Genomic DNA, 17096 nt, shown 5'->3' with positions numbered 1-17096 from the left:
TGTTAAAAACATTTTTTGTCTTTCTGTCACCTAGATTCCCCCTGTATCCTCCTCCTTCACCCTTCCAAGAGAGTCCCCAGGGTCAGTATTTCTAACAGTTTGAAAAGAACTATAAAACTATCCCTCCTCCCCACCCCCACCCTGGGCTCCCTGCCCACAGCCCTGCTGTCACATCCCTAGCCTCTCCGCCAACTGAACTGTCTCTCCGTCTTGAGCCAGAGGCCTGGTCTCAGAGGCCTGGGGTTGGACTCCCACGTGTGGGAGAGCATAAGGTGTTGGGTTCTCAGGGCTGAACTCTTGAGAAAAAAAATTTTCTTCATCCAGTCCTGACTTTTGGACTTTTGGTGCTTCCCACCAACATTCAAGCCCTTCTGTTTGCCTCTGGGTAGAAAGGGGGTGGGAAGGGACTGTGCTGAGAGGGATGAGGGGGTGGATCTGCCCCTGGGATTTAGGGCCCAGCCCCAGTTGATGAAGCAGGAAGCTTGTGAGTTTCTATCCCTGACACTCATCCCACAGGCATCCCCATGGAGGAAGTTGCTAGGGAGCAAGGGCCAAGGCTTTCCCTTTATTTCTCTCCCCTCATGTTCCCTTCCTCCCCCCCCCCCCAACACATAGCCTGTCTCTGCAGAGCCCAAGGAAGCTGATACTTCTTTTTCTCTCCAATTTTTCACCCACGACTGGAAACACATGTGGTCTGGGCGTGTATACAGTGTGAGCCATCCCTACCCCAAGGAATCCCTGGGATCTCCCAGCAAGATTCCTCAGGACATCCGCCCCCAGGTCTTGAGGACCCACTTCCTCTATTTTCTTCCCAGACCCCTTCATCTCCATTTCACATACCCCTCTCTTTCACCTTAGCTCTCCAGCACATGAGCTCTTCCACAGATTCCTCCCTCCCCACACCCTGTCTGACACTCTCTCCCTGACAACCTCATGATATTCCCACACTCCCAGGCCAGCTCACACACACTTTCCCCTTTGCTCCCCGTTCCTCATTCACTCACACAGTCAATACTAACCTCAGGAAACTGGAATGTTTAACTGTCTCTTTCTTACACACACACACACACACACACACACACATCTTCCAGCAGAAACCAATTTTTATTCTGTAAAATAAGTGTCAGTAAGAGACCTTGGGAACTATGGGGTGAAGCTCCTCCTCCCCCCACAATCCCCATCCCGCTCTGCACACATGGGATAGACATTATATCTTTCCATGTGATATTCCACCTTCCCACTCCTCCACAAATGAGAACACACCATCTCAAAGCATTTCTCAGGCTCTTGGTCTCACATTCTCTTGGCTCTCACATGTTGTGGCTCTCTGGAAGTCTATTCTCACAGTCTTACCTTCCACCCTTCCAAATATTTATGCTTTCCTCCCATCCTCCTGAGATTCTAGAGTTGAGTCACCCCACTGTCTGAAAAGCTCCTGAGGTCTCAGGGCTGGACCCAGATGAGACATCATAAATTCCCCACCCCCAGGCAGCAGAATGACTTCCCTGACTCACCTTGGCCTGTGCAGCTGGATTAAAGGAGGTCAGCCTGTGTTCTGCTGGAAGAACCCAGGGAGGCATCCCCTTACACTGTATCAGCCCAGGCTGGTGGCAGTCCCAGTCTCTCTGCCTCTACTTGACCACTTCACATGCTTTCCAGCTTCACCCAAAACAGACTCCAGTCCACTCCTCATCCTTCTCGTCCTGTAGCCTGGACTTTCCCAGCAATATGCTGATTATCTATGCCTTACCCCAGCTACTAGCTGGGCACCTTGGTTCCCTTCGCTCCTTTGCCCTTGCTTCAGCACTAAATTGACAGCAGCCAAACCAGATATAGGGTTCTGAGAAAATGTTCCAGGAATCCATTCATTCTGGTTCCTTCTAATAAGAGCAGGGTTCCATAGGGGCCTGAGGGATTTTAGAGATCACAACCTCTCTTATTTTACAGTTGGGGAAATCAAGGCTCAGAAAGGTTGAAACAATTTCCCCAAATTCATAGAAGTAATATAAATTTGCCCAGAGCCACTAAAGATTATAGGGTTGTGCTGCTATGATCTAAAGGAAAATAGTGATCTGTATTGTTCACCAAGAAAATTGTACCTCCAAAAGTGATCAAAAAATAAAAAATTCCCACAAGTTGGATTCAAACCTAATAATGATATGTGTAAAATATTGAAGAAATTGTTAAACAGATCAGTTGAATCATATTTAAGATATTCTTTTCCCTCTCTGCTTTCTTTCCCTTTCTTCCTCCCTCTTTCCCTTTCTCTTTCTACTTCCCTTTCTCCTTCCCTGTTCCTTTCTTACTCCTTTCTCTCTCCTTTTCCCCTTTTCTTTCTCCTTCTCTTTCCCCCACACAAATGCACCACACTCCAGACCCAGGTATCCCATATAAACAGATCCCCAGAGTTAGTCATCAGAAGGGACTTGCCCCCAACAGTCTACATGCTCTATTGATGAAAACCCTACCCTTTCCTTTGAGGAGACACACTCCTCATTCTGGCCTGTTCAGTGAAAGGTTTCAGGTTTTCAGACTGGAACTGACCCCAAGGGGCACTATCTCTGTCCTGCCAAAGTAATGAGACCAAACCTGCCAAGCCAATCAGTAGAGTCCAGTTAGTCTGGGAGGCATTCTGACTTTGTGTACATTTGTTCTTGGGAATCTGATACCTTCTCACCTAGAGACAGAAAGCTCCTGGCAAGCTTGTGGGCCTGCTCCTGTCCCCTCACTGGAAGGATAATTCTGATACCTATTAAGGGAGCTGGTGTTAAAAATCCCCTACAGCTCCCTTCTACCTGGCTAGACCCTCCCCAGAAGCTTTTCCTTCCTGAGACTCCAGCATTTAGGACTTGGCTGAGTGATGTCAGCTGAGATGATCAGGATAATGGCTTGGTGGCCTAATGCCAGCTTTTCTGGGAGCAGGACAGTGGGGTAAGCCTGAGTACTGTTCACTGCTGCGGTTTACTCTACACCGGAGAAGACCTGAGCCCTGGGGAGCCACTAATGGCCATCCTTCATTCTTGCTCTTTTTCCCTAGTACACACATACATTAATTGGGTATCCAAGGGAGATCAAACTATCCTAGATTCCCATGTCCTTCTCTTGAGTGAGCATGTCACACGTGCTGGTATGAATACTATCTTCAGCCATACCCAAAAAGATGCCCCACAGTGTTCCCCATTCATTCCACAGTGGCAACAGCATGCTTTTTGACTGGCAATCTCTAAATAAATCATATTTTCCTAAAGGAAAGTGGGAACAAGCTGATGTCAGTCAATAAACAGATATTTATTAAGTATTTTATTATATGTGCTAAACTCTAGGAATATAAGACAGACAAAAATAAATAGTCTCTGCCCTCAAGGAGCTCACAATCTAACGAGAGAAACAATGGCCAAAAGCAACAAGGCCTGAACTCTTTCCATATCATGTGGGAGGAAGTAGCTGAGAAAGATGAAAGGATAAAGAGAGGGGCAACTAACTGAGAAAAAGTAACTGCCCCAAATCTGTTAAGAGATCGCATACTCTGCACATGATGACCACTCTCTACGCCATTCTTTTTTTCTAGTCTCCAGGTCCCACTGACTCCTGGTCTAGTATATTTTCTACCATGTGAGTTGAGTGGGAATTTGGGACCAGATAAAGGAATAAATAGAATTGGGATGAGGATGGAAGCTGTGAACTCTACTAAGCATGTCTGTTTTGTGAGGATTTTAAAAGTGTAAATTATATATATATATATTCTAATTACATATAAAGACAATTTTCAACAAATCAATTTTTAATAAGATTTTGAGTTTCAAATTTTCTCCCTCCTTTCCCTTTCCTCTCCCCAAGATCAAGCAGTCTGACATAGATTATACATGTGCAATCAAGGCATCTCTGGTTTTTGAGGTTGTGAAGTACCAAGGAGACTACTGGACATTAGGAAGGTCAATAATTGGTGTAATGGAGATGGACTCCCAGCAATTGTAAATTAACATGGAAAGAGCCCCTTAGATTTTGATTTTGGAGTAGTTAAAAATAAGACTGACACTATTTTCCAGATGAGGTCCAAGACCTGCTCATCATCTCTGTAATGAACTTGTTGGCTTCTGGATAAACTTGTAGAAGAGCAGACATAGGAATGGGAAATGCTTCATGAATGTTAGATCTTTGATTGAATTGAATATTAATCAATGAATATGATCAAAGAGTTAGAGCTGGAAAGAACCTTAGAGGTCATCTGGTCCAACTCCGTCATTTTACAGTGACTTGCCCAGAAATCGTAGAGGTAGTTAATGGCAGGCTCCAAATTCCCAGTTCTTCCCACTGTTGCACCTGGTATAAACATTGAAGTGAACAGACCAGACAAGTACCCATTGGGGTGAACATGTCTGTGTCCCCAGGTCAGGAGTGCATGAATGTAAACTCCATAGAAGCAGGAACGGTAACACTGTTTGGTCTTTCTCCTCCTTCCCCCATACTTAGCTCTACAAAGAATAGCTGTAGAAGAAACTTTTCAGTGAATAAATTCATGTTCACATTGGGGGGGTGACCCCAAACAGAGCCACTGACTGCCTACTCAAGCCTTTCCTCCCTTTCTTTGTCCACAGCCAGCAGCCGCCTAATGGGGAATCCTCCAGCTTCTTCTTTCATGGGCAGTTTCCTCACCAGCAGCCTGGGATCCACAGCCCCTGCACACCCCAATGGTCCCACTTCCTCCCCTTCTGATCAGGCCTATCGGGGCCCCCACTCCGGGACCTCCCAGATCTGGTTCTCCCACTCCCATGAAGGTAAGGAATTCTAGAATTTCCCCCTCTCCCATGTAGTCTCAGCTTATTGAGGGGGGGGGAGAAAAGGAGAGGTTCTGTACTCCATATTTGGTTTTGTGTGTTAATAAGGTGGGAGCAAGTGGATGACCCGTGGCCCCTGGACTGGACTTCTGCTGACCTTTACATCAGCAAGAGTAAGCCCAGTCATAGGGCACACACTGTACAGGACTAGAATGGGAAATATTGGGTATAACATAGACAGACTTCAAGCATTTCTTAGTGGGAGCCTCTTCCCACTCAGTGAATTCTAAGCCTCGGGAAGAAAGGGGTAAAGTTATTTGCTAGGGAAATGTGTTTCACATCTGGGTTAAGGCTTCGTTGTGAGATACACATCCCACTGGATGGGACAAGGTTGTTTGGCAGCCCTGGTAGAAAGGATGCTCCCCATCTGTGCCATCCTTAACAATCCATGGCCTGCGAGAGGGGCAAAGCTGTGGCAAGCCTAGTCATCCCTTGCCTGACATAGTTCTAGTCTCATAGAAGGGGCCCAATAAACACTGTTGGTTAGTCTGTGCTCCATAGATTGTGAGAGGTGGAGGGAAATGCACCTTTGAGTAAACTCTCTTTTCTACATTTGGGGCAGTTACTTTTTCCCCAGTTAGATGCCCCTCCCTCTCCCCTTGCATATTACCCATCTTCCTCAGTTACTTCCTCCCACATGACTCGCAAAGAGTTAAGCCCTTGTTGCCGGCTGGCAGACAGAGAGGTAATTGCAGTTGGCATTGAGTATAGAGGGCTTTCCGCTCCTGGCACCCAGCTCCGCCGTAACTCAATGACTCTGATGAGCGAATGTCGTGCTTACTAACAGTCCGGCCGACTCCCACTGTACACCTCGTGTTCCAACAAGGGAGATTAGTGCGCAGCTTGGGGGAGGGGAGAGAGACAGAGACAGAGGGAGGGAGACGGACAGAGAGAGAAAGTGGGACAGAAAGAGGAGGGAAGGAGGGAAAAAGGGAGGGAGAGAGAGAGAGAGAGAGAGAGAGAGAGAGAGAGAGAGAGAGAGAGAGAGAGAGAGAGAGAGCGCGAGAGCGCAAGACAGAAACAGAGAGAGGAGGCAAGGAGGGGGGAAAGAGAGAAAAGGGAGAGAGGGGTAGGGTGAGGGAGGATTGTTTCCTATACAAGACAGGTGAAGAATGATCAACAGTTGTTTAAAAAAAAATCATCTCTGTTTTAAACTTCAGAGCAGGGCTCACATTTTGAGAGAGAGATAATCAAGTTTCTTATCCACTATTCAGGAAGCTGGGAGCTGGGTAGGGGCTGGAGTAGCACTTGGCTTCCAAGGAGGGAGAGAGGACCTTCAGCCCTAATCTTTCCCCCAGCTTTTAAATTCAGTTTCCCCTAAAATAATAATAATTGCTAGCATTTATATAGCAACTTAAAGTTTGAGGAGAAGTTCTATATATGTTACCTCATTTGATCCTTACAACAGCTTTTGAGAGGTGGGTACTATCGTTTTCCTCATTTTACCCATGAAGAAATTGTGGCCAACAAAGATTATGCATCTTGTCCAGTCACACAATGTCTGAGACAGATTGACTCTCTGCTATATTCGCCATACTACCTAGCATCTCTCAGCAACACCTGTTTGTTACCACAGAAAGGAAGGTGAAAACAGAGAAAGAATCCGCGTTGGAGGGGACAGCCATTAGGAAAAACAATGAAAACTTCTTCAGACTCCTGCTTGGGAAACTGAGCCCTTCTTTCCAGAGTCTCAGGTCCTTGTTTCCCTCAGGACTGCTCCATGTCCCACTTAGAACTCTGTGAACAAACTGACTCCCTATTCCCATTCCATTGCACCCCCACTATGAAGTCCCTTAGACTAGAGTCAAGGAAGAGTGTGGTGGGGGAAGATGTCATGAGCAGGTCAACAGAAGCCTGTTAGGTTACCCTAACACACAGCTGTCTGCTCCCTTGTCAGTCACAGGTGCACATGATGGGAGTATGATTGTGGGAGCTCAGGCAAAACTCGGTGAAAAAAAATGGCTTTATCTTTCATTTTCTCACAAAGTCCCAAGGGTTTAAGGAGCTGGTGGTTGGGGAGCAGAGAGCATGTCAGCCTGTGAGTTGTACTGGCCTTGAGCTACTCCTGAGATGGAGAAGGCTGCTGGGATGATCTTTTATCCCTCAGAGCCCTTCCCCTTCTTCCAGCCACAGCACTACAGGGACTATCCCCCCCATCCCACACAACTCTGGGAATCTTGCCAGCAGAAGGCGGCGGTTTGTGGGCAACACCACCTGCTGGGGCCCAGAGAAAAGGGGTCTGTCCCTCTGTCTGGCCTTGCCCGACTGTGAGGAGCTGAGTTGAGGGAAGGGGAGGGAAGAAAAGTTGTCTTTAAAGATAGTGGTAGGTTGCTAGACCCCTCCCCCATCCCCTAACTTAAAGTGTCTCTCCTCACCTCCCTGAGTCCAACCGCCCCCAGTTACCCACTTCCCCCTCTACCAACGGCAACCTGAAGGACAGTTTAGACTCAACATTTCCATAATATCCCCCTCCCTTGTCCCTGTCACCTCCCTTTAAGGATTCTTTTCCTTGCCAGAATTAGGATGGATTAAATTAAAGACCTCAGGACATAATTTAGCTCTGAGGAGGACAAGTGAACCATAAACGGATTCCCCACACTTCTACTCTAAAGCCAGGGACTCCCTAAAACACAATGCTCAGCCAGGGACAGAGCCTGGCTTCATAGTGGAATGACAAGATAACACATAAAAGGGAAGCTTGATAGATTTGCTATATAACTTACTCATGACCTCTCTTCCCTCTGTTCATTTCTTGATATCACCTTTGGAAGACCCTTCAGAGCTAATTCTCCATTTGGACCCCTTCTTTCTCTTCTCTTAGTGGTAGTGAGTGATGTCCACCTATATCCCTGAATAAAATTAAATTGATTAAATTAAAACAAGACAACTTTTTGCTAAAAATCACATCTCTCAGACTTTTCCCATAATAGTAAAAACCAGCGAATTCTCCCTGTCCCTCTCCTTCTCATCCCTCTCTATCTTCCCTTCCATCCCTCCTTCCCTCCTTTCTGTCTCCTGCTCAAAAGGGAATTTGTCCCTTTACCTGAGATTGTCTCATGAATGAGTAGGGTAAGAGAAAAAAACCTCATTAGATCCAGTCTGTTTTCCCTGGCCAACCTTCACTCACCTTTCCTTGCAGCTATTTCAAGAGGGAAATGGACTGATAGGAATGAGGAGGATACACTATGTGTGCTGATCAGTATACTTCATCAAGATATTTTCTTCTCTATACTTATTTGAGTCTCACAACCCTGTGAGGGAATGTTATTCTTCATTTGATGGAAGAGGAAACTGAGGCACAATTGTTGAGTTGTTTTTCAGTTTTATCTGACTCTGGGATTTTCTTGGCAGATGCTGGAGTTGTTGGCTATTTCCTTCTCCAGGTCATTTTACAGATGAGGAAACTGAGGCAAGAGGATTAAGTGATTTGTACTAGGTCACAGAGCTAATAAGCATCTGATGCTAAATTTGAATTTTGTTCCATACCCAGTATTCTATCCCAGTACTCTACCCCTACGGTACAGTAGAATTAGGATAACAAAATGAATTGATGGCAGAAATAGGATAAAACAGTTTCCAGACTTTAATAATGTGGGAGCTACATTATGCTAGTCTTTCTCTCAGAAAGGAGGAAGAGACCTTGACCTCTTGAAAGACCAAGAATCCAGCCCTAAAGTGACCAGATTAAAACTTCATCAAAAGACCTTTATCTTTGATTCAGAGCTGCAGAACTAAGCCTCTCCCAACTCTCTAAGCAGCTATTCCTTCTACAAAAAACACCTAATTCAAAGTTTTCAGTTGTGCGCCAAGTCAGTGGTGGGGAGGGGTAGGTAAGTGAACAAAGCCTAGAGGCTTCACTTATTAATAGGAGAGAAGAGCAGAGCCTGAGAAGGCCCTTGACCAGCACGGTCAGTTGGCTGGGGGACAGAAGTATTTTGCCCAAGAGCACGTGTACACATACTTGTTATGTGTCTGTATCTGTGCTGCTGTCTTCATGTGTATGTCTTCATATGTTCTAACATGATGTGAGTTTGTATATGAGTGTCCTAATATAAGGAAGTAAGTTTGTAGAAAGGAGTGAGTTTTTATTAGTGTGATCCACCCATCATGTTCACCTGGGAAAGTCACTGTGCTGGGTTTACTCAGTGCTCAAACTACTTCTAAAGCAGAAAGTCTCAGACTGAAAGGCTCCTTCATTAAGTGATCCAGGACTAGTACTTTCCCTGTCTCTGCTCAGTTTTCCCAACTCACTTTATGCAATGGTTTTACTCTGCTTGCCATCTCACTTCACCCTTATTCCTGGGGTCCCCTCTTCCCCTGGAATTTAGGAGAGAAGAGAACTCGTGAGCAGAAGGGGGAAGAGAGAGAAAAAGAGAAAGAGGGACACAGAGAGAAACAGACAGAGAGGGTGGAGGGAGGGAGGGAAAAGGGGAAGGAGGAAGGGGGAGACAGTGAGAGAAAGAGGGACACAGAGAGAAATAGAGAGAAACAGACAGAGAGGTGGAGGGAGGGGAGAGAAGGAGGAAGGGAGAGAGAGAGACAGAGACAGAGATACACACACACACACACAGAGACAGAGGGAACTAGAGAGGGAGAGGGAAAGAGAGAGGAGGGAGAAGAAGAGATAGAGAGAAGAGGGAGGGAGGGGAGAGGGAGTGAAGGAGAAAGGGAGAGACAGACAGACAGAGACAGGGAAATAGAGAGAGCGGGAGAGGGAAAGGGGGAGGGAGAAGAAGAGACAGAGAAGAGAGAGGGAGGGAAGGAGGGAGGGGGAGAGAAAGGGAGACAGAGAGACAGAGACAGACAGAGAGAGGCAGAGAGACAGAGAGAGGTGGTATTGGCAACCTGCCCTGGCGCCGTGCCCGGCTGCTAGTTGGGATGAGTGCCAGCTGGCTTCTGGCATGCTCGGGCCTGTTCCTGTGCCTTGTGTGTCGGGGAGGGGGTGGGGGCACACGACAAGGCCAAGGAGGCAGAAGGGAGTGAGGTAGGAAGGGTGGGCCCCGGCATAGAGTGGAACTTGGGAGTCTTTCCACCGTGAAATTGCCCTCACAGTGGCCAATCCAGGCTCTCCTCTCTCGTTTCTCTTCGTTCCCTAGAAGAAAGGACCCAAATTTCACCGACTGCCAGCCGTCCCCGCCCTCTGCCTCTATCACCAAATGTCTCGGGCCGGGGAGGCTCGGGCCCTCCACTCAAAGCACCTGGGCCATGGCAGGCGGCGTGTCTGGGGTAGAATAGAGGGGAGGCTCTGGGACTTCAAGAAGCCGAGCAGGGCAGCTTCCAGCCGGTTCCGCATCCCGGGCCGTGCCCCCCTCCCTCACCCAGCAGACGCTCCCCTCCCCGGGCCTCCCCAGCATCTGCTGCCCAGCGCTAGGTCCTTGGGTAGCTCCCTGATGGGCTCCTGATGCTCCCGCCAGCCTAGGGTTATGGGTGAGCCCCAGGGCCTTGGCTTCCCAGGAGCTCTTGGGTGGGGCTCGGGGAAGCTCCCAGAGAGCTGGGCAGAGAAGCTGAACTGGGTCTGGAGCTGCAGTAACATCTGGTGACAAGACAGAGCCAAGGGCAGCTGCTACCCCCTCATCCTTCAAACCCCAGGCCCTCCCGGGAGGCTCTTCCTACCAGGGGAGGATGGATTCATCTTTGGTAGAGGTTGAGGCGAGTGGGGTAGGTCAGAGAGGATTTGGGGTCTCTCTTCAGCTGAGCAAGCCAAGCATCCTGGCCCACCCTGTTCTGGGTGGGTCCGAGCAGGGGTGGTGCTGGTGGGGTTCAGTGCAGCTGGTCCTATTGTCAGGGAGTTCCTGCCCCCTCCTTCCCCACCCCACCCCCCAGCTGTTGAGGCTGGGACCACCCACAGGGCCGATGAAAGGAGATGCTGTTTGATGGGGGCCTGTGCTGGGGAGGGAAATGGGGAACAGGCTGGAGGTTGGGAGCAAGGAAAGCAAAGCAGAGACTTCTGAAACTTATTTCACTTGTGGTCTCTTGTGTCTACGGGGGTGGTAAACTTCTGAAATAATCCAGACACATAGACCCACTTCTTACCCCGCTTTAACCCCCTAAAGGCCCAGGTAGGCAAAATTCACTGATCCCAACTTTCCATCTACTGGGTCTGCTGTGGTCTTAAGTCAAAGGTTTAGACAAAGTCTCAAGCAAGAGCAGAGAAGATCCAGACATAGCCCAAGCATTCTCAGGTTTTGAAAATCAACATCTTCTTGTCATCTCGCCTTCCCCATTATCTTCAGTGTTTCTTGGAATAGCTTATATTTGAAGATTCAGCTTATTCTTGGGAGAAAAGAAGCAAGTTTTCCTATTTTCACAGAAAGTTCCCTGAGAAACCCATAAATATCTATGGATATCATTAAAACCCTAACCCCAATATCCCATTATGTCTATGTCTTCCCAACAGGACTTAGGAGAGACTTCAATTTCTCCATGTGAACTTTAAAAAAAATTTTTTTACTCAGGAAATGGCTCCAGAAGAGATCTTCTTAGGTTTGGGAAAACATCTATCACTCTTAGGAAGTCTTTCTACTCTAATCGATTTCCTTTGTTTTTCCCTATTGTATCTCTGATCAAGGACATTGTCTAAGAAATAAATTCTCTTCATAGGAGGGATGGTCTAATAGCATCATTTAACTCAAGATACAAGGAAGGTAAAAACGACTGGAGCCCAAGGTCACCCAGTTGTCCTTCCTCATCCTTGCCTTTCTCCCCACGTTGAGGATACTCATTCTAAGCTAGGTGAAACAACATGGTCCTTGTGTCTCCCAGCCAAAATGACCTGGAGTTAGGTGGTATACAGTTGCTTTTAACAGCCATTTAACTATTCTTAAGGAGTTGACGAAGAAGTCTTAATACGATGAGGATAGAAGTGACAGGTTGATATCGTGTCCAACTTGAAGTCAAGGGGTTCAAATTCTCCTTCATGCAACTGCATGACTATCAAGTCCTCAGTCTTTTTAACATCTCAGAGCTTTAGCTGCAAAATGGAAATAATAACACATCAAGGTATTATATCTCTTGGGGTTGTTATAATGCTTAAATTTGATAATTATGTAAAATACTTGAAAACTTTAATGTAATATATGAATTATGTTTATATAATGTATAATATATTATTATACATTACATATAACATATAAAATATTTCAATATAAGAATAAAATATATATATAAATAATAAAAAGTATTATGTAAATATGTATTGAAATTCAGGACCTTCCTAGAATGGTATGGAGCCAGGAATAAGTATTATTATTACAATCAATCCATAACTCACATTCATGTGGCCTATTTAAGTTTGGGAATTGCTTTTTTCACAATAATTCTAGTATTATCACCCCCATTTTATTCATGAGGAAACTGAGGTTCTATGATTAAGTGATATCCTTAAAATCAATGATGATGATGAGAATAACAATAATAATAATAGCTAACATTAATGTAGTGCTTTGAGGTTTGCAAAAAACTTCATCTTATCTTCACAAAAAGCCTGGAAGGTAGATTCTATTATTCCCCCATTTTACAGAAGAGGAAACTGAGGCCCAAGGAAGTTTAAGGCTCAGGGTCATACAGTTAAATATCTAAGGCTAGATTTGAACTAAGGGTTCTTTAACTTGTGCTTCAGCCCCCTAACCTCCAGTCGCCTAGTTGCCCTTAAGTCTTATAGCTAGTAAGTATCCGAGGAGATAATATATTTAGATCTAGCACTGACTCTAAGCCTATACAATTCTCATATATATTTTATTTTTAATCAGGTAAAATCAGGCAATAACTAGGATAACTTGAAGTAGATAAAAGATGTGAATATTTTTAAAGAATTAAAACATTAAGGAGAATTAGATGGGGTATGTGTAAAAGAGGTGAAGAGAAGTAGGGCTTGCTGTCATAGTCCTGAGGGGTGGCTATGTAGTTATGACTCCCTAGTCTTTTTATTTTTTTTAAAGACTTGACTGAGATAATGTTTCATTAATGAGCAGGGCCAGGAGATCATTATATACTTCAACAACAATACTATATGATGACCAATTCTGATGGACCTGGCCATCCTCAGCAATGAGATGAACCAAACCAGTTCCAGTGGAGCAGTAATGAACTGAACCAGCTACACCCAGCAAAAGAACTCTGGGAGATGACTAAGAACCATTACATCGAATTCCCAATCCCTATATTTTTGCCTGCCTGCATTTTGGATTTCCTTCACAGGCTAATTGTACAATATTTCAGAGTCCGATTATTTTTGGATAGCAAAATAACGGTTTGATCATGTATATTTATTGTGTATCTAATTTATACTTTAATATACTTAACATCTACTGGTCACCCTGCCATCTAGGGGAGGGGGTGGGGGAAAAGAGGGGGAAAATTGGAACAAAAGGTTTGGCAATTGTCAATGTTGTAAAGTTACCCATATATATAATTTGTAAATAAAAGGCTATTTAAAGAGAGAGAGAATGAGAGAGAGAGAGAGAGAAAGCGAGAGAGAGAGAGAGAGAGAGAGAGAGAGAGAGAGAGAGAGAGAGAGAGAGAATGAGAGAATGAGAGAATGAATATGCTTCATTACTTTGTTAGGTAGTATAGTAGATTGAGTGCCAGACCTAGAGTCAGTCAAATCCAGCTCAGACACTAATGGGATCACAAAAAGTAAGGCACAACTGAAAAAGTAAGGTTGACTGAACAACAACAATCCCCTAGCCTCTACTGTCTTCACATCCAGCCAAAAGTTGCCTGGTTTTTGCAGGTGTCCAGAACCTCCCAAAAGAGAAGCCCAATTCTATATGGCCCAGTCATTTGTGAGAAAAAGAAGTTGAATATGTTCAGTAGCAGCTCTGAATCTCTGTGTCTTGCCAGGCTTCTGGCTCCAGGGCCAGGGTGTCCTGTTACTCAGTGGGAAGTAATTTTCTAGTCTTTGGCTTATTTTACCTATCCTGAGTCCCTAGGTAAGAGGAAAATAGTACCCAGGACATTAACAGGGCAGAGGGACTGTAGTCCCTCCAGTAGGTGAGGGATAATGGTGCTTTACAAGATAAGTGTTACTGTCATTCCCATTTTACAGATAAGGAAATAGAAGCTCAGACAAAGTTAAATGAATTGCCTAAGATCATACAGCTAGTGAGTGTCTCAGACAAGATTTGAACTTGTGTTTTCCTGAGTGACACTTCCTACACTATGCCCTCCACCACCTAGTTGCATATAATCAGCCAGGTGAGCCAATTTTCGTGCAAGGTATTCTTGTGCTTCTGGGTTCCTATGTATGTTCCCATATCTATATTGTCTAGAGAAAAGGCCCTGGTGGCTTTCTTCCCTGGGGAGATAGATCTCCCAGGGCCATTGCAAAGAAAATGCTCTGTCAACCTTAAAGCCCTATAGAACTGTGAGCTAAAATTATCGCCACCTTTGTTGTTATTATTAGATATACCCTCTTTTGGCACAAGCTCAGGGCTTCTAAACTACACAGTCTGAGACCGTGTCCTTAGAAATATAAATGATGATCAAGTAGACCTTTCTCAAGGATAGTCTCCTTCCGGAAGCCATACCTGAGAGGCATGAGCTGTCTCCTTTTTATTTTTCTAGCTCCAGGCAGTACCGGGTGGCTGGCACATAGTAGGCTGCTTTAAATGGTTGTTTAGAAGGCCTCCAGGGGAAAGTGACCAGGCTGGACTTGGTGTCTTGCATTAGGAGGCTGAGTGAGTACCAAAGGGTCAGTTATAGGGAGAGGGGCAAGGACATTGAATCAATCTTGCAAAGAGCAGACTGCCTAATGGGGAGGGAGCTTCCTGTGTCTGGAAGTGTTCAAGAGAAGTTCAATGACCAGTTGTCCTGAATATCAAAGATGGCTAAGGCATTGAAGTTGGAGAAAGGATTTCTGCAGTGATCCCAGAGGTCCTTTCTAACTCGAAGACTCCAGGATTCTCTCTGTCTTTACACCTGCTCTCCACATAGCCAGGCCAGAAGCCTGCCTGGCTTCTTGCTCCTCCCCCCACCCCTCAGGGCTGGACTCCCTTTTGGAAAGGTTCCCTTCTGAGCTTGGGTTACAGTGGAATACCTCTCATCCCTTTGAAGTGTGTGCCAGGGGCACAGGGAGTTCCCAGGGCTCTGGGGCAGACTGCCCACTCCTGTTGTTCCAAAGGAACCTGACCACTGTTGCTCAGGCTTTTGACATCTTCTCTCAGATGGTAGAAGGCACAGTTTCCATCCCTCAGGCAGAGCCAAACTAAGGCATCTGGGCAGAGTTTGAAAACTGTACCTCCTGAGGGTCCCACAGAGACTTTGAATCTGAGCCTGAGCCTTCACTGTGGCCTATATTCTTTTTTTAGTGGTTTAACTAATTTCATTATTAATAATTTTTTTCTTAAGTACATAGCACAAGTATCTTGATATCACATATAAATACATGGATGTCCTGGAGAGTGGGGTTTTCTGATACTAAAAATATTTATATTTTTAAAAAGTAATATTGAAAAGGGTCAGTGTGAGGGCAGTGGAGAATTACTTGGGAATTACAATGGCCTTCATTCAAATCCATCTGGATGATACATACTGATTGTGTGATTCTGGCCATCACTTAACTTCTCAGTAGTCTCAGCAATTCTCAAAGACTTTTTAGTTTCAAATAGCTGCTTATCTCATTGGCACAGGGAGTTTTCTCATCTCTACCAGTAAAATCACAGGTTTGGACCAGGGGGGAAAAAGATTCATGTTGCTATTTCTCAAACAGCAGAATCCTTCTCCTAGCTCTTCCCAATGCCTAAAATTCACTCCCTCCCAATCCTGCCTCCTGACCTTTCAAGCATTCTTCAAGACTTAAAACAAGTCCCACTTTCTACAAGAGCACCACCCTCTCCCCCCAATCCTTCCATCTAATCGGTATATCTCTCTCTTGTACATAGTTGTTTGCATGTTGTCTCCTGTGTTAAAATGAGACTGCTCTGAAAGCAGGGCTGGTGTATCTGCTTTTCTTTGTATCCCCCATGCTTAATTCAGTGTCATGGAGGAGTGCTGCCTAAGTGAATCAGCTTAATAAATGCTTGTTGACTGTCTGTCTATCTCTATGCTTAAAAATACCCTTTGTATCCTTCCTCCCATTGGGACAACTACCAAGCACTCTAGGAGAAAGAGAGTCTGGTATGGGGGGTTTGCTGGGAGAGCAGAGACTCCTGGGGAAATATTATCTAGGTTGTTATACCTAGAGGACTGAGGAAGCTGTTGAGAGTAAGGTGAGACTAATGACAAAAGCTCATGTTTATTTAGCATTTTATAAAGCACAGCATTTCCTTTTTATAGCTTATATTTATATATGTGGGTGCAAGTATTATCACCATTTTATAGGTGATCAGCTGAGTCTCAGAAAAGTGAAGCGATGTGTCTGTGGACAAGTAATAAGGATGTTTATATAGCATCTGAAGGTTTGCAAAGCGCTTTACTTATGTTAATTCATTTGATCCTCAAAACAATAGTGTGAGAGTGTTATTATTCCCATTTTACAGAGGAGAAAACTGAGACATTGAGAGTTTTGCTCAGTCACATAGCAAGTAAATTTCTGAGGCAAAATTAGAACTCAGATCTTTCAAACTCCCCTATTCTGTGCACTCACTCCACTATACCACCTAGTTTTATAACTTGTCAGTCAAGGTAAAATTTAAATCCAGATTTTTAAAAATGTTCCTTTTTATTTTTTATGAATTTTGCAAACAGAAAAGAACACTGCATATAAAATTATAAATCTCTGTAAGTTGAATTTTAAAATACGATAGTTCAATCACTGCCCTTCTTAGGTTGTATTCCCTTTCTGAACTCTCTTCTGTCAGTCACTTCTCTTTATTTTTAAAGATTCATTGTGGTTCCCTTGCTTCCTTTCCACCCCATACACACCATTGCCAGCTCATTCTCTCCAAATCTCACTCTCAGTCCCCTACTCCCAATAAAAGTTCTTTCTTATGACAAATACACAAAACAAGTATGCACATTAGCTGTATCCAAAGATGTGGGACTCATTCTGAGCCTCTGATTCATCTTCTGATTGGTCACTGAACTGATCAAAGTTCTGATATTTCACAGTTGTTTTCCTTTGCAATGTTGTAGTAATTGTATAAATCATTTTCCTGACCACTTTACTCTGCATCAGTTCACACATACCTCCCAAGTTTCTCTGAATCCTTTCCTCTTGTCATTTTTTATGGCTCAATAGTATAATACAATAACTCATCATTTCTCTGTACCATAATTTATCTAGCAATTTCCTACTTGACGAGCACGCACTTTGTTTCTAGT

General features: G+C 44.8%; 1 protein-coding gene across 2 annotated transcripts in view; it reads left to right on the top strand.

Moving 5' to 3' along the window:
* BAHCC1 (BAH domain and coiled-coil containing 1) overlaps nucleotides 1-17096 on the top strand; it is a 156952-nt gene that overhangs the window by 75794 nt on the left and 64062 nt on the right. For both annotated transcript variants that reach the window (XM_051995391.1, XM_051995390.1), the window contains exon 3: nucleotides 4596-4775. In XM_051995391.1, coding sequence (XP_051851351.1) covers nucleotides 4596-4775 — 180 coding nt within the window. The remainder of the gene's footprint in view (nucleotides 1-4595; nucleotides 4776-17096) is intronic.

Source organism: Antechinus flavipes, chromosome 4 (genome assembly GCF_016432865.1).
Source record: "Antechinus flavipes isolate AdamAnt ecotype Samford, QLD, Australia chromosome 4, AdamAnt_v2, whole genome shotgun sequence".
Classification (NCBI taxonomy): domain Eukaryota; kingdom Metazoa; phylum Chordata; class Mammalia; order Dasyuromorphia; family Dasyuridae; genus Antechinus; species Antechinus flavipes.
Note: the sequence above shows the minus strand (reverse complement) of the source record. Positions and strands in the feature narration are given on the sequence as shown.